Below are 27461 nucleotides of genomic sequence, written 5' to 3' on the forward strand. Positions count from 1 at the left end.
TGAGAGTTGCTTCTTCTAAGCTGTGCAAGTGAAGTTTGTGAGTGTGCTCTTACGATTGGTTAAGTGCCTTCCTGTGATGCGCCTTCCAACGGGCTCTGATCCCTGTGATAAGGTCTCAGTCCCTCCTCCCACCTCTTGTCCTTGTAGCACAGTGGCAGAAAATACATACAACACACATGCACACACACTCAAATCCCGTCCTTGTGTCGAGATAGATCATCTAAGATCATGTTTCAGGAGCTGCCAATCACCCGCGAGCTGTCCGTCATCTGTGAGCCAAGGCCAGGAGGGATTTACACCTCCATATTGAGGTTGACCGTGGGTAGAGAGGGAGAAATGGAGAGCAAACTGAAGAAGAGTGCAAACGTGAGAGGGAGAGAGTGGACATAGAAGCATGCTTAGCCCCTCAGCTTCCAGGAAAACCCCCCTTCTGCAGTGGAAGCTGAGCTGCCTCGGCTGCGTTCAGATGTGAGGATTAGCTTCTCAAAAGTTGGACAGTTTGAGCATACTATCCCTGAGAAAGCACTGAACACTCTGATAGTGACTGCCACCTTCCCCCCTCCTCTTCTTCTTCTCTTTCTCTAAAACCCAGTCATCAAAAGCATGGCCTCTGTGGCAGAGAGCGCTGATCTCCCAGCAGCACAGTAGACTCAAAGAGGAGCTGAAAGTAATTGGATCGAGGAATGGCATTTACTCCATTTGTTTGCGGTTGAAGCGCAGCCTTGCTCTTTCGTTGAATAGAGGAAAATAAACAAGGTCAAACATCCTCTTGTATAGGTCGTGAGGGTGGTTGAATTACCTTTAGTTTAACCAACAGTGAGTGAGCTGTACTCAAAGTACCGAGCTAATGGGATTCTTCAGCTAATCATAATGTTCTCGCTAATAGTCCCAAATGACTTGCCGGGATGCTCATTACGTTAATGGTTCATGTATACCGCTTTTTCTCCACCTAGAAAATATTTCATAGGAGGCATTAAACGCATTTATACCTAATGTTTAACTTAAACACCCTCTCCTGACTCAATCAGCCTGCCATCCATGACCATGTTAATGCCCCGCATCCTCACAACAAGGCAGATGAGGGGTCAGGACACAGCACACTACTCAGGGTTAGTCTATTTATGAGGGTCCTGACTGCTCTATGATTGGTAGGGTACATGCTGGCTGCTCCATGTTGGTCCGGAGGGTCTCAGGTTGCCTGCCAAGCAGACACATCCGCCATCTGCGCCAGGCGCTGAGAGCGAGTCTTTTCTGGGCCTTTGGTCCCCGCTTAGTCTCTATAAGGTTCAGGTTGGGTCACTCTCTCAGCCAGACATGAACTAAATGGTCCAGTGCAGTGAAGTGCAAGACTGGAGGCACAGCTGCCAAGAAAAATGAAATTCTACCCATAGAGGGTTTTCTTCTCTGGAAAAGGACATCTCTTATCTGCTATCAGGGAAGGCAAGATTCTGCCAAATTGAGATCCATGTCAAATCTGTTGTTTTAGGATCCCCATTGTGATAATGGGTGGGATTTGAACGAGGAAGGGAAACAGACTTGCAGATACAATTGGATGTGAGATGGGAGTGCAGCACTCATGCATTAGGAGTGTGTGTGTGTGTGGCTGTCTGTTAGTGATCTCGCTAAGATTAACGTGTGCTCATGACCTTGTGTAGCTTATGCATATTGCCCTTGACAACAGGAGCCTTTTCATTACCGGCTGCTGATTCCACCACCATGAAATCTCTCTCACGTACTTTGACAGAGGAGGCTCGCTCTTCCTGGCTCATCAACCCCGGTGACACGAGGATCACAAGTAACGTCGGACAAGCTCCCCTGCTCATCAGCTTATGAGGCTTCCCTCCATTTATAAAGGCAAATGGTGCCACAAATCTTCGCCGACACGCTGCTTTCACACACCTCTCTATCAGCAACACACATTTATCAGAGTCCAAGAGACATGTTTGTAAGTAATTAATCATGCACGTAGCGTCTGGCAGATGAATGTCAGCGTGCGGCAGGAGACAGGCGGGGATTAGCCAGCAGACCCAATCTCTCCCCGCTATCGTGGCGCCACCCCTGTTAATGAAGCCATCTTTGACAAATGTGGATGAGTGTCGCTTAGTAAACACAGAAAGTCGAGCGACGAGGTGGGAGGAGCGGGCTTTCATCCAGCCTCCTTCTCCTCCTCAACCTTCCCACTGCTTTCAGGGAGATGAGCATGGCTGCATTAACCCAGTTGCTGGGTATTGTATCTGGCACGCCCGAGGAGATGAGGCCCTATGCTGGAGATGGGCTCACTTATCAAAAAGGCTGTTGTGGCGTTACTGTGTCGTGCTGTAAAGCTGCTAAAATGACTGTGATGTGCTCCTCAGAGCCCTCTGTTCTTCTTGGCATGCACACTGTTGTCAGCTTCCCCTCTTTGTACCGAGCTATAAAAAGATCTGCAGTTGATAAATGTTGCTCCTACAGCACAGTATTTGTGATGTCAGCATGTTCATGCATCAAAAGGTTCATAATACCACGTCCAAATGAAAATAAGATAGAGTTTATGGAGGCTAATTAAATTGCAGAAAATGTCCCAGCGGTATGCCCCCCTATTCTTTAATTAATCTGATTATAAATCGCAGACTCAATCTGGTGATCACTTATTGTAAGAACCGAATAAATATTTGACATGACAAATGGATATGCAGAAAACGTATGTGATATTACTGCGTAAACACATCTGACAGAGCAGCATTTAGCAAACAAATAACCATTATAAATGGTTAGGATATAAATGAGTATGCACATTATTTATAATCCTAATGGAGGTTGAATAATTACTTCTTCTACGCCTGAATTGAGTTCCACATACTGCTCACCAGCCATACATAGATGGATCGCCCCATGAGCTAAATTAGCAAATCATTTAACTAAGTTTTGCTCTCTATCCCCTCTCTTCACGGAGCCCTGCTATCCCACTGAATATTCATAATCTGTAACACAAGGTTTCTCTTCATTTAAAAAAAGCAAGCTGAGAGATAGATAATTGCTGTATTCAATGATCAGTGTAATTAGTTGCTTGCAAATTCCAAGTGAACTGATGTTAATGTTACATGGGTCATGACCGCCCTGCGGTGCAGTTATCGAGGGAAAACAATGCAGGGGGTTAAGAGACGTGAAAATCATGCAGAGCGAGCAGACCTCTGGAACTTGTGAATATTCGACCTTCAGCGCTGTTGTGTGACATTTAGAGAATTGAACCAGATTTAAATCGGGTAAATTGGAGTAATGTTAGGCATGGTACAAGATCTCTCTGTGTGAGTCTCATTCTCTTACTTAACAAACATAGATGGAGTGTACAGTTAATAGCACTACTGTGCAAGATAGTAGAACATTTCGATTTTTGAGGGGCCACAAATATTTGTTTATTTGCCTTCTTTACATTACAAAATGATGATTAATCGTTTTCAAAATAGTTGCTTATTATCTTTCTGTCGATTATTTAATTGAGAAGTCAACTTTGCAGCCATTATGTTGGTCTGCACTCTAGTTGCCTTTTCTGTGGCTCCTTATCTATATAGTAACATTATTAATATATTTCCTTCTTCTCTTCCTCTCTCTGCTCCTTCCATCCTTCACTTTCCCTCCGTATTATGCTTTTTTGGAGTATTCCCTCTCCTGTAGTGTGTTGTATAGGTTTTTGTGCATGCAAATGGTCTGCAAAGGCTAACATCTCAAAGTTCCTGCCATAGGGAGTTTCTCTCCCACACATTGCTCCCCGCCTGAAAAGGCTGGATTGGACTCCTTTGTTTGTTTCTGTAAGGTAGTGAAATCACTGTGTAACACTGGTGCTTCTATTGGCTAGCGCTCCAACACATTGTCCATGATAGGCTAAGGAGTGGGAGATTTTCGGAACTCTCTAATGGCGCATTTCCACTACACGGCCTCGCTCGGCCCCGCTCGGTATGGCTAGGCCTCGTTTATGGCGCATTTCCATTACAGTTTAGGAACTGGGGTAGTATCTATAGTAACGCAGTGTAGGCGGAGCCGTGATGTCATCTTCAATGAGAACCCCAGAAAAACAACACAGCCGTTAGCTGTTAGCACTCAGAGCTCACAGCTCCTCATATATGTTCAGAAACTAGACAAAAGTTAAACAAGTATAAACCACAGACTGCCTGTGTCATGGTGAATACAGTCGCTGCTTTATTTATGTCTGTATAGGCCGTTGTTGTGAGTGTGGACGGTCGGAGCATATACTGCGTTAGCTTAGCCAATCTCCATTTAGAAAACACGCATTTTAAAAGGTTTTTCGCCTGCCGTCTGTCTGCAGACTTGTCAAAGCATTAATTCATGGTTTTTACTAACCGGTATCAGTATGTTGTTACTTCGGCATCATTTTGAAACGTGTATTACAATTAAATCACGGTCAAATATGTTCATCTTGTTGTAGTTGTAGCCCCCTTGCCAGCAATTCTCTCTCTAGTTTAGCATACTCAGCCCGACTCAGCCTGGTTGTTCCTGGCCCTAGAACCACGATTTTATGGGGCCAGAAAAACTGTGAATTATGACCCGCTAGCCGGTACTAGGCCAAGTGGAAACGCAACCAAAGACGGGCCGCTGACGTCACAGCTCTCTTAAACGGGGCTCCGCGCTGTAGTGGAAATGCGCCATAAGCGGTTGACCAATCACAACACATCCAGCCAGCTAACCAATCAGAGCAGACTGGGCTTTGCCTTCAGACAGAGGGTGAAAAGAGGTGATGCAGCACAGGCAGTATGAGAAAAATAAATACCTTTTTGAACATGAAATCATGTCACAGTAGAGGCACAAAATACAAATATAAACCTGTAGAGAGTAATGTTGCCAATCTGCACTCTAGCTGCCTTTCCTTTTGCTCCTTATCTGTTTGGTTGCATTAATTTTTTTATATAATTATTCTCCCTCTGCCTCTCCCATCCTTCACTCTTTAAGGTAATTATTATGGAACCCCGAAGCCTCCGGCGGAGCCTAACCTGGTGCAGCCTGACCTGGTGGATCAAGTGCTGTTTGATGAAGACTACGGCGGTGATCTCCCGAGGAAACGAACCACCTCTGTCAGCAAGATGGACAGGAAGGACAGCGCGGTACCCGAGGAGGAAGATGATGACGAGAGGCCCCCACTGGTCAACGGATTGCCCGGTCAGTAAATGTCAAAGCATAGAATGTCATGTTGAAATCTGAGAGATTCCGCTGTACTCTGTTTGTCATTTGGATGTGGAATTGCCACAAAACATTAGAGTCATTGTCACTGTCTCTTGTAAAACAAAAAGACTGGATTGTTACAGATTGTATACCGTTTGATGGGCACTGTGCACATCTCAATCTGTCACATGAAATGACTTTAAAAGCTTGTCTAGCTACACCCTACGGAGCAGCTTCATCATCTCTCCTAAGCTCTCCTCCCACCCTCTTCTCATTCTTGTGTAACTTAAGGTGGTAGTAATGTGCAAACTCAGATCATATTTTATTTATATACCTACTTTTTTATTCCTTTAGTCTTTTAAAAGACCAGGTTAGAGAGTTGTTGCACAGTAACATGTAATGGCTGTTGCAAACTCTTTAAACCTTTGAAAATAACTTACATGCAACAGAAATTTTTTACCTGTAAGAACTATTTAACCAAATAACAAAACAGGTTAATTAACACTGATATCAAGCAATGCATAAATATCTTTACTAGACATTTATGTCACCACAACAATGCAACAGAGGCCTATCGTTTTTTTATATTAGGGCCATCAGTGGAGAAGATCCATCATTTTGGATCTAATCTGGAAAAATAAAAACATCTACATGAAGCCAATGGAAAGTCAGAAACATGCCTAGCACTCAGAAGACCTCCATCAAGGCCTTTTTCAAAAATGATGTGTATATCTGCCCCATGTTTTGGATCCGCTCCCAAATGTAATGGGTTCTTCCTTGGCCCCTACTACACCCTTTCAAAAGATTTAATAAAGACCTGGCCTAATCCTGCTAACAAACAGACCAATAAAAAAACAAGCGGTAATCATACTGTAACCTTCTAGGCAGAGGTAATTAGATCCAATCCAAATGCAATTTTATTTGACCCAGATAAAACATAGGCTCTGACTCTCTTCTCCATTTGGAAATTTGAGCCATTTATATTTTTGAAATATTAGCCCACACCTGCAGCAACATAACTGGACCCCCTCTGAGCAACTTGTGAGTCAAGTTAGGCTCTGGGGGTAGGTGTCCCTAGTTCCCTCTTTGTTACAGAAACGGTGCCTTCCATTATTCTGGAATAGAGGCAAAACGATAACTCGATTAACGGATTAGTTGACCAACAGCAAATTACTGGCAAACTATTTTTTCTCAAGGAAAGGGCAAATATTGTGGTGGTTTCACAATTAGATGTTAGTGTAAACTCTACTATTCTTATGGGATTTAGACTGTTAGTCATATTAAAAGGTAAATATATAGTGGCACAACTCCCCTACTTCCAATGTCGAGGGAGATGGTTAGAAAGAGTCAGATTTACAAATATTATAGCCTATTTTGACCTTAATCGAAATATTCTGTTATTTTCAAAAGCTTTTTTAGTCTGATGCTATGATTAATTTTAAACAGACCGATCAACAAAAGGATACCCAAAATCTAAATATTGGATTGTTCTTTCTAAGTAAGATCCCATTTTCATTACAGTTGTGGTCTTACCTTGACTTGAAGATGAATAGAAGTCCATGCTATCCTTCTGGACAACAATCTCTATTACTGTTTTGTAAAAGTCCTCCTTATCTTCCTGTAGTTTCAAAAGTCTAGTTTGTTGTTTGCGGTAGAATAACAGTAGCAACAAGAACCTGTGGGCTCACGTGCGCCCCCTTCAGTGCGGCAGAGGTTATGGCTGCCTCTCCTGGTGCTTTTTTCATTGCCGTTGTACGATGAGACCAGCAAGCCTAAATATCATATATATGTGAAATAAGTTATTTAGAGACTATGGATGGCGAGGATAAATGTAATAAAGGGATCTACAAACATTACATTGGTGACCTACAGTGAGATGGGAACAGGCATGCGCTTTGGGCCCGCTTTCCAGCCAGTTTCTGTGGGGTGACGCATTCTGAGGTGAGGCAGATCTCATCTGTGCCTCACCTCACCCCACAGTAAATGGCTTGAGCGCGCTCACAAAATAAGTGGCCGCGCTAAATTAGTGCCCGCGCTCCAGCAAGTTACTGTGGGCTTATGTGAGGCAGTGCTCGTCCCTGCCTCACTTCTCATCGCTCCCGTAGCGGAGCTCGGCAAATTTGCTGATTTTGACTATAAAATGCGATTGGAATCATACAGAAATCACATTTACACAAGATCAGTGGAGACATTTTATTATTATTATTATTTAGTTTTTCTTTAATTGTATTTCCGTTACATTGGAGTATGACAGGTGAGGCTCTGCCTCCCCTGCCTCCACTGACTGCACGTCGCTGGTCTCCAATGACAGTGACAATATTGACACACATATTCAAATGTACTGCTGGCTACAATGTTGGGAAATCTTTCGCTGCCAATGCTGTCCTAGCCTCCCCCCCCCCCCTCTTATACGCTGTACCACAGGTCACCTTGAGAAAGTCTCATCCAGATAGCCGGACAGTGTGTGTGTGATCAATCAGGACAACTCCTCAGCTCTCTGAGGAACAAATCTGTCCTTAATGCTCAAGAACATCCCCCACAACAGAAATGGGTTACATACTGTGCGCCATACCTGGGTTTTTATAGTGAGAGAATTGAGGTTAACACCGATGCACGTCCAAACTGAACGTTTTATTTTTCTTTCCACAATGAAACATTGTTTTGACAGTCACGGCTCAAACACTGCTTGCTCAGCTGTACAAAGGATTCACAGAAATCCAAAGTCTGTTTACCCAACTGCTCTGTCATATTGAAATCAAACAGGAAATGATGCCCAGACATCCAGGAGCTCTTTTTATGGAAAGAAAGCCGTCACAAATGGCTGCTCTGCTACAGCTGTGGCAGAGGAGTCTCAGACCGGCCATAGATGGGCAGAGTTATGGGTGAATAAAAAAAGAGGTTAATGGGAAATGTGAGCTCTAAAGTCTTGACTGCAGCTTTCCCCCCATCTTTGCTCTGTCTGTCCTTATCACCCTCCCCCCTCTCCCTCCCCCTCCCCCTCCCCCCTGTTGAGTGGGCCCTCACCCTGCTGTGAACCTCATGTCCCCGGCTCTCCTTCAGGCCTGTGCCCTCAGGCTGCTTCAAGTGTTTACATGGCTCTTTGAACAGATGTGCATCTACTGTGTGCTTGTGCCCCTTTAAATATAAAAACACAACTTTGTGTTTTTGATCAGAGCGGAAAAAGAAGAACGTGTTTTAGATCCTGCTGAAGGGGCTCTGTGTTTGCTTTTTTTGTACAAATTATGTATTTAATCTAAAATTCAGGTGAAATGATCTCATTCAAAACGCAACATCCGTAAATGTGGTGTGCCTAACATCTTTAGGCATCATCCTCTGTTGCGAGGAGGTTAGCTCCACATAAAAGAAAGGGATGAAAAGAACTTGTGTTTCATCCCTTTATAACCATCTTCTGAGGGAAGGTGTGAAATGCTAAATGAATTAGGGCGGCCTTTGTTGTATGTTTCCGGTTCAGTGTAGAGCAGATTCTCAATAATGGTGTTTCACTAATGCAGTGGTATATATAGGTGAAGAGCAGCAGTTAAGTATTATCATACAGAAACTGCCTCAGGCTCAAATGGCCCTTTCCAATGTGAATCCCTGCCACTATCATTGCAACCCACAGGGAATGTACATAAACACATACGCATTAACAGTGTGCACATGCAAATGTAAAACAGCCCTTTGGCGGACACACACACACTATCTCTCACATGCAAATCCTGTGAGCGACAGCAGCTCTTCCTCCACTCCCCTGCAGCTCGCAGGAACACAGAGGGGCAGAGGTGTTCCCGCAGGCTAACCATCCACTCTGCCTGCTCTGTTTCATGCCTGTTTTTTCTTCCTTTCTCCAGAGCTCAAAGAGGGGGCAGACTGGAGGAAAGCAGTGCCCAGCTACACCCAGTCAAGCAGCAGCATGGACTTCCGTACATGGAGCTCTCTTCCTCGCGATGACAGCCTGGAGCCCTTGCCCCTAAACTGGGAGATGGCTTACACCGAGACCGGCATGGTCTACTTCATAGAGTAAGTGCAAGACACATCACGCGGGTCAAGAGGTCAATTAGGGAACTGACTAATTATGAACATCCATTCTAATGCATAGATATATTTAATGAGCAATGATTCATTTCAATAAGTTTAATAAATAATATAATGCCAGACATTTAACGGTTCCATTCTCTTTCATAATGAGGGTTCACAGCACTTCTGTATCTTTTATTATTATAAGCCAGTTGTGTTTCTGGAAATGCGATATTACAATACAGTATATACTGCAATAGTGTATACAGAGAAAGGTTTGTGCCATTATGCACCTTCCTTTATGTAAACGCTTGACAAAATAGAAGAAACACCTGTCACTGATAAAAAAGAAATGCAATCTCCAAATGATTTAGTTAATCTATTAAAATAAGTATCAACCAAAATTGATTATTACTTTCAATAATGTTGAATGTATTGTAGTTACAGTTAAAAAAAACTGCAATAGTTTTACCTAAAGTAGTTTAACCTAATAACATGCAACTAGGTGAAATGATGCATCTGGTAATATTTCATACTTATGCAATATGCAACAATGAAGTGATTATACAAACAAGAATTTCCAGCAGTTCTAAGGCCAAAAAACTATTAAAAACACATCAGTGAGCCATTTTACTGGGTGCAAGTTGTAATGTTAGAAATTATACACACACACACATTCAATACATACATGGCTTGAACTAGTGGGAGAAATGGCACTGTTTGTCTGTAGTCAATGCCTTGAACCTCTGCAAAAAAAGGCATTAGAAGCATTAGAAAGTCAAGGTAAACTTGCGGTTAACTTGCGGTCTGCAATGCGTGTCACGCTCGCGCACACAAGTAAATATATATGCACGTTCATTCTCACAACGCGTCAGACACAAGAAAATATACCTTCATTTACATCAGAATCAGAAAGTTTTTATTTTTTTATTTTGTATAATTTTTTTTTTTAATAATGGGACACAGGGTTCGGTCCGGATTGATTTGCAGTTCGGTCCGGATCCGGACCTTGGTCCGGAGTTTGAGAAGCCCTGTTATAGCATAATGAAACACAGATAATGAGTCTGTTTGTATCAAACCAGTATCTATCCAGCAGCCTAAAATGTACATAAAGTGATGTTCCTTTATAACTGCAATGATATTCCAGGCCCCTCACTTATTGTGTAAGTAAAGCTCAGAGCTTCAGTGTAAATAGTCTGATTTATTGGCTGCAATCGTTTCAAGTGTTAACTTTGCCAAACATAAATACGTGTGAAGCTCTTCTCTAAACCAATCAATACTTTGATTTAAGAACAATCAATAAACAAGCCTCTCTCAGAAGTCTTTATGTGTAGGTGTATTTACAGTACAGTACAGAACATGTGTGTGCATGCAAGCTCCTGTGTTTTATTCATATTTGGCTCTAAGCCACACGTCTGTAAAGATACCAGAAGACCATTGTGATTTTCCTCCTGATTACACACCCCAGGTGTTAACACATTTGAGGATAAACCACTTTGTCTGGTGTCTCATTCAAAGTGTTTTTTTAACCCTCTTTAAAAGGCCACGTAACCATAAACACGGTAATGTGACAGCTGAACATAAACCGATGGATCAGATGTTTCTAGAAGGAATCCAGTGGCTCTTGTGTACAAAGGCATATTTCATATAGGGGACTCGGTTGTCGTTCTTCAGTCATTAACTATTCTTTTATTGGCTTCTTGTGCCTCAGCAGCGGTTTCTCTGCTGGCACAGGTCTTTATAGCTGATATTTACTATCTGCTTTTGTGCTCCGCAGTCACAATACAAAGACGACCACGTGGTTGGACCCCCGCTTGGCGAAGAAGGCGAAGCCCCCTGAGAAGTGTGAGGATGGAGGTATGTAGGCTGCACTACTCAGCTGGGGTTCTCAAGCATACAGTCATCCCATTAACCACTGCACATGTATTTAAACAAGGGCATACCTCTATTGCAGGGGTCGGCAACCTTTTTGATATGAAGTGCCATTAAAAATTTGTATTGTTATCGGCGTGCCAACGATCGAGAATTATCAACGGGGGGGGGGAGTTGAGGAGCTTGACGCTGGTGAACTATCAACAGGAGGGCGGGGGGAGCCTCGCTGCGGGGAAGCACGAAGCAGTGTGTGTGTGTACCTGTCAGCACAACTTACATGATGCCGAATTTAACAAACACATTTTAATAATTGGTTTAAACGGCATAATAATAAGGACGATCGTCCGTTCTGTGATTCTCCAGAACACACATGTTATGATATTAGAGTCAGGCAGAGTGAGATGAGATCGCTGTCCCTTTAAGAGAGAGAGAGGGGGGTGTGGCGTGTGTGTGTGGATGGTAGAGCGACAGTGAGCGAGCGTGTGTATGTTTCTTGAAGTGAAACGAGGCAGCAGAAAAACAGAGGTCTGTGATGTATTTTGTGAAACAGAAGAACAGCTAAATAAATTCAATGGCCTCCCAAGAAGAGCTCGCCTCTCTCCAGTCATTTAAGCTAAAGTGGGTTATTGAACCTGAAGCTTGTTGCTTTTGCCCTCCAGTCCGCCCCTTTGTAGCATATTATTTCAATGAGAGATGAGCAGATCGCCACTGGGCTTTCAACTAAAGACACAGCCACGCAAAAACTGCTGCATTTGTACAGCTCCTTATGGGTACTGCAATTTGTGCTTTCCTCCATGGTGAAGCGATCAGCTCTGCACCACGGAGGAAAGCGGCAGAAAGCCACCTGGAGTTAAAGAGAGCGGGGCTGCGTTGCGTGCATGGCTTCCTTCTGCAGGTAACGGGGAGACGCGCTCTGGCGGCGGTCTCGTTCAGGATCCGAAAATACAATTTAAATATTTTGCACACTTATTCCACTTATTCCTAGTGTGCCACTGGTTACGGTGCCGCGTGCCAATGCTGGCACGCGTGCCAGGGGTTTCCGACCCCTGCTCTATTGTATGTGCTCCACATTACATGATCCATCACTTTACACTTTTAATCAGACAACCAACTGGGCTAAAATAAGACTTGTCTTTGAATCCACATGTCATCCAACAGTAACCCTCAGCCTTATGACCTAATTTACCTAAAGCTGGGGTCTACTTTGAGGAATTCCTGTATCCCCAGGATGCTAATGTTGGCCTAAGTGCAGGCAGAGACAGAGAGTGGCCACGGTTGAAAGAGTGGGATCCTTCCAGCCGGGTTTTAATGGATTTTTTACAGGCGGACAGAACGCTAGTTGGTGTGTTGCTTCTGAAAAGCTACTCCAAAGCTCGCTCTTGCGTGAAGAGCTCTTTTTCTCTCCCGCCGCCCTGATATGTTCATCAGGGCATAGCGTACATCAGCCATTCCAGCCAGCCTGCTTCTTAAAACCACGGAAATGTTTACTTTATAATTGTACGCGATTTCCATGGCTACTGCCTTATGCTAAATGTCCCATTCAGGGGGAAAGAAATACACTGGTAACTACTGCTGTTCATCACCTCGATGTTGAATGTGTTAACTCCCAGATGATTGACTGGAAACATTGTGCCAGCTCTTCTTCTTTCTTTCCTTCTGTTATCTTTATGTGAACTCCATTTGCATCTTTGCCTGAACACCCTGTCTTCTCTCTGCAGAGCTTCCTTACGGCTGGGAGGAAATTGACGATCCACAGTATGGCACATACTACGTTGAGTAAGTTTTATCGACTTATTGATATATGCAATATCCAAGCACTCCATCTGTTCCTCGTAGATGCACATAACACACAAATGCATTTCACCAGAAGGATCAGAGTGCCTATTACACTGCTAAGTGTACATTAGCAGTGGACCAGCATGAATCAATACTTTAAAAAAATAAATAAACAAATGTATGAAGCATACAGCTTGTTTTGTTCATCTCGGCCGAGGAGAACGATTGAAGTTTCTGATCAAGATTTTCCCATTGTTTAGCAGTGGGTGGCAAAATGAATCTCTGCGGGTAACATCCCAGTGACCTGTATGAGAACACTAGTCTGATTGTGCTCTGCCAGTGTTAGCGTAATGAGCGTGTGTGCAGAATGCCGAGTCTGTGTATACTTCTATGTGCATATTGTTTGTACATTTGTCTGAGTGCAAAATGTGTTTTTCCTCCTCACCACCCCAGCAGAATCAGTGAAACACAGTCATTGTACCAGGAATAGAGAGAAGTGGGGGGCAACTAGAACGCATGAAGGGAGGAGAAGGGAGGGGGGCTGGGAGGTGAGGTAGCAATCTGTTGTGATGAAAATAAAATGGGGACTCGCATTGTGTTAGTGCTCAGACTGCACTAGGATCCCTCCTCGGTAGAAAGAGTGACATGGGAGAGAAGCTCTTACTGTTTGGACAAGGAGAGTCAATGCCGTGAAGATGGGGCTTATGGCTGCCAGTGTTTTAGCTTGAAATGAGCTCCCTGTGATGCTGTGCCTTGTATGCCAGGGGGACAACAGGCTGTTTACCTTTTTAGTAGAGGAACAGGATGTTGCTGGCAGTTAGGGGTTCATTTCCGACAATACACAATCGCTAAAAGCTATACTACCTTCCCCACATAAAAGGGAGGCAAGCCAGCCTTTTTTTTTTACGTGTGCTGTGTCTATGTATTTATAACGGTGCAACGTTAGCATCCATGTGTTGGAAAATCATGATTCCTTTATATGGAAGGTGCATGCATAATTAATTGTGAAAAAGTGGTGTACTAACCTCAAAAGGTCAGAGGTGTGTGTGTAGATATTTAGTGTGTGTGTTTGCAGGTCTCTTAAATCTGAGCCTGTTTTTGTTGCAGCCACATCAACCAGAAAACCCAGTTTGAGAACCCGGTCCTGGAGGCAAAAAAGAAGCTGAGCCAGGAGACGGCTGCAATCCAACAAGCTGCAGCAACACCTACCCAAGGTAACAACTCTACAAAAGCTGTCCCCCTCTCCTTTGCTCTCCCTTTGGAGTGTAAAGACAGAATGAAAAACTTGTATTACTGCAGAGGAGTTTAGGTAAGGACACACAGAATTTGATTTTACACACATAAAAAAACTGCAACTGCTGCAATTGCGACATATCTGCTCCAATAAATGGAACAGAGACTTTTAAAAAAACATCACGAGATATCATATTGTACCCTGCGTTGTGGGTTTGGACACCTCCCTCAGGTTTATCAGACATGCATGCACATGTATAACTATAATTAATCCACCAGCTTTCCGACTTTCACACTTGTCATTGTCTTTCTGGGTAGAAACAACGCAGCAGGAAATTCCAGTAAAGCTCAAGTCATCTCAAATGAAAATGACAAATCCCTCTGTTCCTGTGCATATGTAAAACATCTTACCTTTTTGTGTTAATATTTTTAAACCTTGTTTTCACTTCACTAGTATGTGTGATGTTCTAGAACAACAGCTGTATTTTTGGCTTCATTGCAGCTGTGTAACTTTTTATTTTATTTCCATACTCATTTTTAATCACTCTGGACATGAGCATAAGGCAATTATCTAAAATTAAGTTCTACTATAATTACTTTCGCGTTTGAGTCCAACATTTTCACCTCAGTCGCTGTGCTGCGCTGTGATGAATTTGTTTTCCGGGAATAGAAAGCAGTCGGAATGTCATCATTTCATGCAAGGTCAGCTGAACGTGTCAACCTTCGGGTAGCCTCAAACAGTAATAGATTATCAAAATGAACATGTTCTACTCTGGTTCACTCGTGTTTTTCCCTCAGTGCTGCGATAATGGTCTGTTCTTTACGTTGACAAGCCATTTTTCTGCTGCAATAAACATTATGAATTAAGTATGTTTTCATTACAATGGATGTATAATAGATTAGTGTGCTGCAGCAGTGGAGACAGACAGGCGTGTAGCGCTGGAAGGGTTCCAGGGAGTGCGAGAGGGAATGCAGGGGAGGAGGCCGGCTTTTAGCGGTGCATGTGGCAACAGCTGGTGGAACAGCACGTCAGAGAGGCCAAGCGTAATCAGACATCTCTCTGCTCAGGTGTGTAGGGACTCAGGAAACCGCCATCTCGCCCCTGATTACCGATTACACAACCTAGTGAGCTGTCAGTGGGCTGCCATTATGAAACCAAGGCATGAGGCGACGGTTACACCTCGGGCCAGAATAAAGATTTTTACAGTTCTCCAAGATAGGTTCCCAAGGAGTGAAACACATACAGTAAATGTTGCGAAATAATTCACTCCTTATTTTCACCAGCTTGACATGACATTATAGTATGATTATAGAGGAATTATATGACTGTTCAGCTCCATAGTTTTGTAAAAGGTGGAAGCACGAAACATTAACAAGTGAATGAGCATCTAAAGATAAGGTTGATGTGCTTGTTAGATGTTAGCTTTAAATGCTAATGTACTTGTATCTGTGTTTATGCTCCACAAAAACATTAGAAAGTGAACTAGCATCTTAAAGGTCACCTATTATGCAAAATCCACTTCTTCATGTCTTTTATACATAAACATGTGTCCCCTCTGTGTAAAGAGATTCAGGAACAAAGATTCTCCCACTTTTTGTCCTGATCCATTTATATAAAAACCTGTCTGAAAATGAGCTGATCAGATTTTGGCCACTTTATGATGTCATAACGATTTTTTGGCTTGTGTAACCATTAGCCAATAACCAACCAAGGTAACACCCGCCCACCTTATCACCTGAATCTCCTCCTAGAGCACCATTGTGTTCTTTTTAACCAAATATCTCGCAGAGAGGCGTGGGGAGTGGCTCTAAAGTTTCATCTAAAGTAACACACAGAGAATCAGCACTTTTGAAACAGGGCTGAAACAGAGGGGATTATGGGATGCTGCAATGATCTGTTTGGTATTTAGAGCCAAACACTTCAGAGACATGTTTGTCTATATCTGTCACCTATAATATATTGATGAAAAACAGTATAATAGGGGACCTTTAAGCTAAAATGTATTTAATTGTATCTGTGTTTTCGTGCTCCTCTCAGCAGGGATACACAAACAGGTATTTGTTGATGGGTCTATCTAGTTGTACATGTAACAAAAAGCCGTTTTTCACACTTTCATCACTAGTATTATTTAGTCATTGAAAATGAGCAATGTTCTGGTCTACATAATTTGAGGTGTTGCTGAAGCTAGCCTGAAAGATGGCAACAATGTGATGTTTTAGCTCGATAGCATACCAAGCTTTGTGCCCACATGTTGCTTTGTTCTGATAGTTTGTTTACAGGATATTTCCCTGTTAGATGGCCTTGCATTGACAGTTGTTTTCAAATTCCGATGTTCAAGGTGCATTTTTTGGATACAGCTAAAGCTATTGCTCCATTGATGTAGTAAGAGAGATGTCTTCCCAATTATGCTGAATAATGTCGCTTGAGATTTACAACGCAATTGAGTCACACTAATCAAAGAGCATGGCTGTTTGATGCGGTGGATCTGATGGTTTTTATCTGCCTCTGGCTTTCAAAGTCTGCCCACAAACATTGGCACAGAGACCTTCCTTGGACTCTCCCACACAAGTACAGACTCACACATGCCACACTCACTTCCTCCCGCAGTTCATTCGCCCTCCATTACCTCTGTCTGTTTATTCACACACAAACGCGCAGTAGAATGGTTATTTTAGCACTCACTGGCGGCAAGAAGAAACAACAAACCATTTTTAGTGTTTTTTCTAGCAGATTATGCAAATGAGCTTTGTTTGATCCATGCTACAGTGTGGACATCTGGAGTGCACACAACTGTGATAAGTTACACTCACTCAGAGCCGTTCATGTCTGCGCTGGATGTTTATGACTGCTGAACCATTTGATAGTATGAGAGTGCCTGCGTTTAAATTCCTCACCCACGCCACAACTGAAGGAAATGAGAGGGGAAATGTGAAGTACTTTCGTTCCAGAAATGCAAAAATTTGATATGGAAATAGGCACTGTCCAATCACCTTGTGCAACAGAGAGAGATAAAAAGTTGGAATTGGAAGAAGATATGCAGCTTTAAATTCACAGACACAGGGCAGTTATTCTCAGGTGAGCCGTAGATATGCAGTGATGCCGTTTTCTCAGATCCAATTTTAGCTGCAGATCTCAAAAGACACATACAATTGGCACATATACATTTAGCCAAAGGTAAATGTACTGCGTTTATTGAGTGCTTTTCCAGTCTTTACGACCCCTCCTAGCGCTTTTACAACACAAGTCAGCATTTACCCATTCACACATTTATACAGAGGCAGAGGCTGCTATACACACTCACACACTTTTGGACCTGCAGTCGGGAGCTACTTTGGGAAAGTATCTTGCACAAGAATACAACAATGTTGACTGTGGGGAGTTGGAATCGAACCACAGACCATCTGATTAGGCTCCTTTTCAGGCATGATTCATAACCAGAACCACTGGTCATATTCCATCATTTTCTTATTGTCAACAAACTTAATTTTATTACAAACAACAACAATGAATTCAAGGTTCAAGGTTCTTTATTTTGTCATACGAACATAGCTACAGTGTAGCAATAGAGTGGCGAAGTCCCTCCCACTTACTTCCGGGGTATGGGACCTTATTCCGGAAAAGTTATGCATTGAAGTCAATGGGGAGAGAAAACTTATCTTTCGATCCCGTTTGAATTGTGCCATGAATTACACATATGATGTTTGTCAATCTTAAAAAATCATTTCCATGTCAAAAAAGTCACAGTTTGTCGTAAAACTGTTGAAATATAAGACTATGAAAAATACGTAACTAGAAAGACTACAAATCCCAGAGTCGCGTAAGTGATGTCACAATTGTTTACCTCCACCATTCAGATACCTAAGATCAGCGCAATATAGATATAATCTATCTATATGGCGCTGGCTAAGATAAGATAACTTTAACAAGATGCCTGTGTGCTTAGTACCAGGTTGTTATTATACCAGCAATGGGTCTTGCTCGTTCTTTTGCTTCCCGTCTGATGAAACGACCAGGAGTGGCTTGATCAAGTTAGCTACCTAGCTAGTAGCTAGCACGTTAGTTAGCATTACAGCCTTGTCATTTTTATTAGCCTTAACATGAAGTAACATTAAGTAACCCAAAATGTTAAACAGTAAGAGTAGTAGTCATATTTCGTGAACCCTTTGAATAGTACTGTCACCGGTGTGATCATTCTATAATACACCATTTAATTCCGGGGGAGAAATGCTAACGCTAACGTTAGCATCGGCGATCTTTTCTACTTCATGCTATCTGCACAAATGGTTGACATTAAACATTAAAACGACCAGGCAGTTCAGAGAGAATCAAAGGAAGGCAGGCTTTGCATGAAATTCTTCAGGACGTGTTTCATTGTGGTGATAGTCAATCGTTTGTTGACAAGACAGTAGTGACGGCCATCTTGGTGACGTGTGTGGTTGACCAGAGATGTAGTTCATTGAGCCTTTCACACAAACAAATGTGTTACTTCACAGTTTTACGACACATTTTAATTTTTTTGACTTGCAAAATTATCTTTTAAATTGACAAACATCATATGTGTAATTCGTGGCACAATTCAAACGGGATCGAAAGATAATCTTTCTCTCTCCATTGACTTCAATGCATAACTTTTCCGAAATAAGGTCCCATGGGGCTCAACCGGAAGGGGAGGGACTTCGCCACTCTATGCCGATGAAAATCTTGTGTCACAGGCTTCTCCAACAGAGCAACACAATAACACAGATAAACAGAAAAATATAGTGCAAGTAAACAGTAAATAGTAAATACAAAAAGAAAAGTAGTTTAAAAAAGTGAAATAGTGCAATAAGAGTCTATATGCAAGTTATTGGAATGATATATTAGATAAATAATTACTAAGTAGCAGATGAATGTTATGGATGAATGTTAACAGATGTTGTTTCAGCAGTTCAATTGTTTAGCAGTCTTATTGCCTGTGGTATGAAACTGTCTCTGAATCTGGTGGTTTTAGTCCGGATGCTGCGGTACCACCTGCCAGACGGCAGCAGACAGAACAGTTTGTGGCTTTTTTGGTGATGGTGATAGTGTGAAGAGTCCATGTCAGGTCCTCAGTGATGTGGACACCGAGGAACCTGAAGCTGCTGACTCTCTCCACCGTAGTCCCATTGATGGCGATGGGGGCGTGACCCTCTCTCTGCTGCTTCCTGTAATCCACAATCAGCTCCTTTGTCCTGCTGACGTTGAGATGGAGGTTGTTATCCGGGCACCAAGATGTCAGGTTTTTCACCTCCTCTCTGTACGGCGTCTCGTCGCCGACTGTGATCTGGCCGATGGCGGTCGTGTCGTCAGCAAACTTCACGATGGTGTTGGAGCTGTGAGTGGCCACGCAGTCGTGAGTGAACAGGGAGTAGAGGAGAGGGCTGAGCATGCAGCCTTGAGGGGCTCCGGTGTTGAGGAATCGAGGATCAGGGTGGAGGATGTGATGTTTCCCACCCGCACTGCCTGGGGTCTGCCCGTCAGGAAGTTCAGGATCCAGTCACAGAGGGCGCTGTTGAGCCCGAGGTCTCTGAGCTTGATGACCAGCTTGGAGGGCACAATGGTATTGAAGGCTGAACTGTAATCAATGAACAGCATTCTCACATATGTGTTCCTCTGGTCCAGGTGTGAGAGGGCAGTGTGGAGGGTGAGGGCTATGGCGTCGTCTGTGGACCTGTTTGCTCTGTAGGCAAACTGCAGGGGGTCCAGAGAGTCAGGGAGGGAGGAGGTGATGAATGATTTGACTAACCGCTCAAAGCACTTCATTATGATGGAGGCGAGTGCTACTGGGCGGTAGTCGTTGAGGCTGGTGATTTTTGTCTTTTTGGGGACAGGAACGATGGTGGAGTGTTTAAAACATGTTGAGACTACAGACTGCAGCAGGGACCTGTTGAAGATGTCTGTGAACACCTCTGCCAGCTGAACTGCACTCACCCTGAGAACACGGCCAGGGATGCCATCAGGTCCAGGAGCCTTGTGTGGGTTAACCCTTTTAAATGATTTACACACATCTGCCCTATTTAAAACAAAAGGGCAGGGCTCCTGATCCTTCTCTGCACCCCCGCCTGGCTGCTCTCGAAGCGAGCAAAAACACTGTTCAGCTCATCTGGGAGAGATGCGCACGCAGCACCCCCCGTTGCTCCTTCGTAGTCTGTCATTGTTCTTAGTCCCGCCCACATGTTCCGGGTGTTACAGCCTTTGAAGTCAGATTCCACCTTGTCTTTGTATTGTCTCTTTGCACTGCTGATAGCTCTCCGGAGTTCATACCTAGAATTCCTGAACTCCTCCAAATCTCCAGCTCTGTGCGCGATAGTGCGCGCTTTCAGTTTGCCACGCACCTCGCCGTTTATCCAGGGCTTTTGATTTGGGAATGTTTGTACAGAAACCTTCGGTACCACGTCATCGATGCATTTCCCAATGTAGCAGATGACCGTATCCGTGTTTGTGTTGATGTTATTGTCCTCAAACACACTCCAATCCGTAGATGCAAAGCAATTCTGCAGTGCTGAATCTGACTCCTCACTCCATCGCTGTACTGTCCTTGTTACCGGTCTGTCCCGTTTAAGTTTCTGCTTGTAAGCAGGCAGCAGCAGCAGCAGTGAGATGTGGTCTGATTTGCCCAAGGGAGGGCGAGGGAGAGCCTTATATCCATGTCGAAAAGGGGAATAAACATGGTCCAGTATGTTTCCCCCGCGCGTCGGGCAGCTGATGTGTTAGTAGTACTTCGGCAGGACCTTCTTCATGTTAGCGGTGTTAAAATCCCCGGCCACAACGAACGCCGCCTCTGGCCGTGAAGTCTCGGTCTTGTCGATAATCCCAAACAGCTGATCGAGTGCCATGTTGTTGTCGGCTAGCGGGGGAATATACACTGCTGTTATCACAACAGATGTGAATTCTCTCTGCAGGTGAAAAGCCCGGCATGTGATCATGAGGTGCTCTAAATGAACAGTCCGAAGAAATAATCCTCACATCTGTGCACCAGTTATTAGTCATTACACACACACCGCCACCTTTACTTTTCCCCGAGTTAACTGTCCTGTCCTCGCGAAAAATAGTGAATCCGTCAGGAACAATGGCGGAGTCCGGGATAGCGGGGTTGAGCCAAGTCTCAGTGAGAACTAACACGTTACAGTTCTTAATGTCCCGTTGAAAAGCAATCCGACTTCTGAGTTCATCTAGCTTATTTTCAATGGATTGAACATTAGCCAGAAGAATACTCGGAAGAGGGGGTCGGTTTTCTCGTTTCCTCAGTCTGACCAGCAGCCCGGCACGGGACCCTCGCTTGGTCTTCCTCCTGCGTCTCTCAGGTAGGACAGCAACAGGTAGCCATGACGAATCTCCATTGTCTGTCGGTGGGTTATTGTCCACGAAGTTTCGGATGTGAAGAAGTTCCTCTCTGCTATATTGTATAGCAGAGTTAGTGCGGTCGGCTTGCATGTTGCGAACCATGTTAAAAGCAAACGGCAAAAAGTAAATAAACACAAACAGAATACGAAAAAGGGCAAAGTTGGAGAGGAGCCAAAAGACAAGGCGGCCATCTTTCACCGGAGCATTTCACAAGACTTAATTGACAAATTGATCTTAATTACAATCATTGTCTATGTAGTTTAAGGCTTATATTTTTGTATTCCTCCACTCTTGTCCAACAGCTGTTAAAAAACCACATAAATACACTGGTTGGCATTGTTCTTCCTTTCCATGAACACACACTCTAAAAGTCCACAACAAATGCACTATTTACTCCTCAGGAATATTTTCAAAAAGTACATTTCCAGGCTGTTTAAAGATATATTTTTTCTTTCTCTTTTAATATAAAAAACAATGGCAATCTTCTGCTTCTATAGCAGTATATGAGCGTGAGTGCGTATACAGATAAAAACGTTATTGGTTTTGGTCTTTTGATGGGATTTGTTGCCAATAAGGAATTTAAAGTATAATGCCAGCTTTTCTGTAACTATTGTATTACTAGTAATGGTATTTTGTCCTGTGAGCTTTGAGGTTGTTTTGCTGCAATCAAACAATGTTGTACATAAATAAACTGGTAGCGTCTTTAAAAAGATATGCACCATTTCTAAAACCTTAAGGATATTTCTTGCATTCAATTGCCACATCCAGCTACATCCAAAGCTCTCAAATAACGCAAAGTTGCTAGAATGTGCATCATATATCACCCTCTGGCTTCAGTTTTAGTGTGTTTGATTCAAAGCTATAACGCAGTAAAGGCCAGAGTCCATCAAGCAGCAAGGGAAAAATGGAGTGTCCATGATCTAAAGTGCTGATACCGCAGTAATGCCAGATAGGGAAGCTGCTCCGTTTAATTCAGTGTGACCCTGACAGTTGGTTATCTAGAGTATAGCGTATGCCACAGCCGAGCTGCTGGTCCGTATTGATGTTGCTACTGACCTTAAGTTGTTCCTTACTCAAGTTATAAAAAGTCTACAATGACAAACCTCTTTTTTTCTGCATCATTGACTGCAGTAGGAGAACACTGTCAGAGGTATTCAATTACTGTTCTGCTCCATGGTTCTGTAAAAAGTGGAAGCACAAAACCGGTAGCAAGTGAATTACCATCTTAAGCTCACATTTATATGATTGTATCTGTGTGTCTGTGCTCATATCAAGGGATACACAACAAGGTCCCTGTTGATGGGTTTATCTAGTTTAGACATGTACATCATGCCTGTTAATTAGAAGTGACTAATTACTATGTTGTTCCTCAGCACATAATGTGTGTCATCATTGACATTCAATGCAGACATGGAAGAATTGTGTTGTCTTTCAAGGGGGATATGAATGTATTAATCTGTGTTGCTCCATTTTTATGTCAACGCTGTTTGGAGATTTAAATAGTTTAATATAGCTTGTCGTTTCACTTCTAACACCTCCCTCTCCATACGCTCTTTACAAACAGCCATTGTACACACACATGTGCTCTTTGTTTGCAGGTAAGGGAGGTGGGTTCAGCTTCACTTCAGACCCCAGCGAACTAAAGGGGGAGATGTACCACACAGCACTGAAGAAGAGCCCCCAAGGGTTTGGATTCACCATCATCGGAGGAGACCGCACTGATGAGTTTCTGCAGGTGAAAAACGTGCTTAGCGACGGCCCTGCTGCCCACGACAACAAGATGGCCTCTGGTGAGCAAAGCAGATGTACACCTAAACACTTAAATCTCATTTAGCTGGCCGGAAGATGGATGAGTTTAAAGCTTCTAATTTCTGTGATATTAGAAAAAAATTGATTTTACAGCCAACCGCTACCATGATGCACCTGGAGGTGTTACCTCTGCAGTGTTCACTTAACCTAACACTGTCCCATGTGTTCAACAAAGAAGCAATAACAGCAACTCTAGCTCTGTCAAGGGTTTAGGTTTATAGCAGACAGTCTGATTATGGTGGGTGGGAAGCCATGTGCCGCCTTTGTTGTTTTGTTTCTGATCTTGCCATTGCCTTGCGACTGTCTACATAAACAGCTGTCAGCTCTGTGTGTGTGTGATGGGTACAATGGTGCGATGTGACGGAAATCTACACCCGTCTCCCTTCCGCGCAGTTGTGGCAGAGAGTGCTGTTCTGGTCTGCTCAACAATAGAGTGTATGAAGGCGGGACAGGAATAAAGAAGCACTGAATGGTAGACTGAAGATAAAAGGAAGGGGAAGAGGTACAGGGAGCTGTCAAAATGACATATCTGAGAGAGCAGTGAAGAGGAAAGGGACATTTTAGAAGAAAGATCCAACTGACAAAGGAAAGAATAAGTGCTTTCCAATCAAAATGTAGAGACGTGATGTCTGGATTAAATACCAAAAGTGAATCACTTTTTCTCCCCCTCTTTTAGGTGATGTGATTGTTGAGATTAACGGGATGTCAGTGCTTGGAAAAACCCATCCAGAGGTTGTGCAGATGTTCCAATCCATTCCCATCAACCAGTATGTAGACATGGTTCTTTGCCGTGGCTACCCGCTTCCTCCAGATGTGGATCTAAGCAGCGACGACCCTCTTCCACCTCCCCCTCTCCCACCGGCAACCCAGCCTCAGCAGGCCCTGCATGGCGGGGAGGTGGTGACGGCCGTGCCCCTGATCAACGGGCAGCCGCTGCTCGTGAAGGGCGACGTCCTCCACGGCTCCTCTCAGGAGCTCCACTACGTCACCACGGATGCTAGCGGCCGGCCCGTGGTGGCGGCCTTGCCCAACGGGAGGCACGGGGAGGTGGTGGCAGGGCTGCTGCAGCCGGAGCTGGTGAGCGTGCCGCTGATTAAGGGGCCCGGGGGGTTCGGGTTTGCCATTGCCGACTGCCCGCTGGGCCAGAAGGTGAAGATGATCCTGGACGCCCAGTGGTGTCGCGGCCTGCAGAAAGGAGACGTGATTAAGGAGATCAACAGGCAAAACGTCCAAACGCTGAGCCACGCCCAAGTGGTGGACATCCTCAAAGACTTACCGGTGGGCAGCGAGGTCAACGTGCTAGTGCTGCGAGGAGGTGAGACACTGGAAGAAAAATTATGAATTCTCGTGCTTTAATGCGCTTTTGAATGCGATTTGCCATGGTTTTCAATCAGTTCTAGAAAGTGGAGTATTTTCATTTTATACTACTTTATTCTTTTACTCCATCTACAACACTTAGGAAGCATATTATGTACTTTTTACTCCAAAACATCTATTTTACTAGTTATTTTATAAATTCAGATTTTGACACCCAATACTTAGAAAAACGTTTTAAAATATGATTATTTGGTTTATATTAAACCATCCAACCTTATATTTAAGTATAACTAAAACTATGTGTTGGGTTAACTGAATTTGTATTGGAATTAATACGTTTGTTGTTCAAAATGTTTCACAGTTCCAGATTCCTAATGTGAAAATGTGCTGGTTTTGCTTTAAAATACAATTTTTTGAGTTTTTTCTGCAATATTTACTTTTACTCCTAATACTTTAATTACATTTTCCTAATCGTACTTAAATACTTGTCAATACTACTGCTGTCAATTCAACAGGGCCCATGTGGGGTGAGCTCAGAGTGCTGATACTGACAGGAGGTGAGGTGTTGTAGTGGCTGGTCGGGGGGGCATTGACTGAACACACTGCTTTGTAGAAACCTGTGTGATGCCACTGCGTCTGCAACCTGTAGAAGGTCACCACAATAGAGTAGACGTGATCCGACTCGATCCGACTGACTGAGCCCCATTTATCGCCGTCACATGCAGCCTCTTCGCATTTGCAAACTGTACATGTACATCTGGGGAAAATCTCGAGCACTCCTCCTGTGTGTCTCCTCGCAACTCTGCTCTGTTTATGACGACACCCATCCAGGCGTAATGCAGTCTGTTACAAGTCTGAGAGCAGGAATTACATAAGCGTGGGGTTGTGCCTGAATCTAAAGCAGAGAGGGAGGAGTAAAGGCACCCTTCAGATGTCTCCTACATCATCTTCAGCCGCCCCGGGGAATCACTGCTTAAATCGATGAACCCTGGATTGGCTTTGATCATCAGCGGGGCGTAGAGGACTTTTGGATGCCTCTACATCCATGGCCCCTTAAAGAGCCATGGCTAAATGTCTGGAGAGACAGGGGCCTCCTCCCTGCAGCCACGCCCCAACTCTCGTCTCTCCTCTCCCACTTCTCAACCTCACTGCTGTGCCACCATCACCATGGCCTACTCCCCTAATGCACTGCATGATCCCACAGTCAAAGCAAACAGGGCTCAGATGTATTTAGCTTGCCCAATTGCAGAGCTAATGCTGGCTTTAACCCTCATTAGACAATGGCATTTGGCTTAGGATCCTTGTGTGTGTGTGTGTGTAGTGGGCATCAATACACACAGAAAAGTCCAAGCCTATAGGAAGGATGGAAGGAGAAAAGTGTGTTTCAGGTGTGTGCATAGCCATATCGTCCTTTATGTGCCTTCGATGGATCTGATGCTGGATTGGGAATTTCGCATTGGAGCAGAAAAATGCTGCTGTGTCTCCCCCCTTTTACATCAGGCTCCATTAACCCCTCATCAAGCCAAGTGTTGGTCCCCTCCTCTGGAGCCCCCACAGGGCTGTGGGCTCCAGAGGAGTGTTTGTTAATCCAGTTAATGCGGGGAGTCGATGGGAGGGGGGCTGTACGAGATGATCTGTAGGGAAGAATCTGAGCGCTGGAGATGGAGCGTGTGGGTGTACTGTACAGCGAACAGAGAGAGAGAGGAGAGAATTATCAGTCATTGAATTATATGCATGAATCTCTAATGCGCTCACCCGCTTTCTCAGCCCTGCAGTGGGCTTCCACTATGAAGTCCGCACTCCAGCACATTTATATTCCCTATGTATGTTTAATCGCACATGGATGCATATTTCTTAATGGAGCATTCTTAAGTCAGTACACCTCTTGAGTTTTGTACTGGTTTATTTATATGCTCATTGCTGCTGTTTCTCAGCCAAAGAGGCAGTGCCATCTGGTGGTTCAGTGATTGTTGTTTTTTCCAAATCATATCTGTATTCCTGACCATATTCCTATCTGTGTCTCTTCATAGGTCAAACATCCCCTGTGAAGAGTCTCAAGCCTGTGAGTAAAATATATCTTTTCCTATTTCCTCACTATTGTTTCCCCCTTTGGGGACTTATCCCCCCCAATTTAATTTCAAAGCGTTTTGTCCTTCAGCTTAACCAGTAAGCCTCTGTTGCATCGAATTAAATGATAGCAATAAATTTGAATATTGATTATGTTTCTGGGCGACTCCTTTTGTTTGCTCTGAAAAACGCTCTTAATTACTTCCTTTCAGTATTCGTATTCTTAGGGCTATTGTCAGGGGATTGCAATGGTAATGAAGCATGGATGAGCCTCTTTAGATATGGCGGTATTATTAATACAACAGTTTCAGATAAAGAAATTGCCCTTTCCCCCTGAATGGGGTCCACAAGGAAAATCTTTAGTTTTCCCATGGATTTTTAATTGCATTAAAATCTCATTGCTAAGCCTTCATCACAATTGTAGGAATACAAAGTGAAAGGAAAAATTAGTGGAAGTCAATTGACCTTTATTTCTCTCGGTAATCTATCACTATCAGATGCTCAGCCCCTTGTCTGGGATAATGAGCTGTTGAGACTATCAATACAAAGTGTGATGTCCTTTATTGGTGGATACAAAGGGTGTGTGATCTAATGAACTTCTAAAATGAATGTGTCCAAAAATAACAATGCTGAAAGCAACATGTAGTATTGATGGTGTGTATTTTCAGAGGCAGGAAATGACAGCCAGTACAGAGACTCTGGACTGCCTCACAGACTCAGCCCCCCAGGCACTGCCTTACCACTCCAACACGAGCACCCTGCGCTCCATCGACTCCCCCAAACGAGAGGCCACGGAGATGTACCTGAAGTCCAAAGCCCTGCTGGAGAGCAGACGTAAGTGAAGACAAACACAGCT

General features: G+C 43.7%; 1 protein-coding gene across 1 annotated transcript in view; it reads left to right on the forward strand.

Moving 5' to 3' along the window:
* The window catches only part of LOC117489604 (membrane-associated guanylate kinase, WW and PDZ domain-containing protein 3), a 151609-nt gene that overhangs the window by 110956 nt on the left and 13192 nt on the right, over positions 1–27461 (forward strand). The window contains exons 4-12 of the mRNA XM_034139057.1: positions 4942–5148; positions 9003–9171; positions 10946–11025; positions 12759–12816; positions 13924–14030; positions 23011–23202; positions 23898–24536; positions 26569–26600; positions 27274–27439. Of these exons, the coding sequence (XP_033994948.1) occupies positions 4942–5148; positions 9003–9171; positions 10946–11025; positions 12759–12816; positions 13924–14030; positions 23011–23202; positions 23898–24536; positions 26569–26600; positions 27274–27439 (1650 nt within the window). The remainder of the gene's footprint in view (positions 1–4941; positions 5149–9002; positions 9172–10945; positions 11026–12758; positions 12817–13923; positions 14031–23010; positions 23203–23897; positions 24537–26568; positions 26601–27273; positions 27440–27461) is intronic.

The sequence above is a fragment of the Trematomus bernacchii genome, unplaced genomic scaffold (genome assembly GCF_902827165.1).
Source record: "Trematomus bernacchii unplaced genomic scaffold, fTreBer1.1, whole genome shotgun sequence".
In the NCBI taxonomy this organism is placed as follows: domain Eukaryota; kingdom Metazoa; phylum Chordata; class Actinopteri; order Perciformes; family Nototheniidae; genus Trematomus; species Trematomus bernacchii.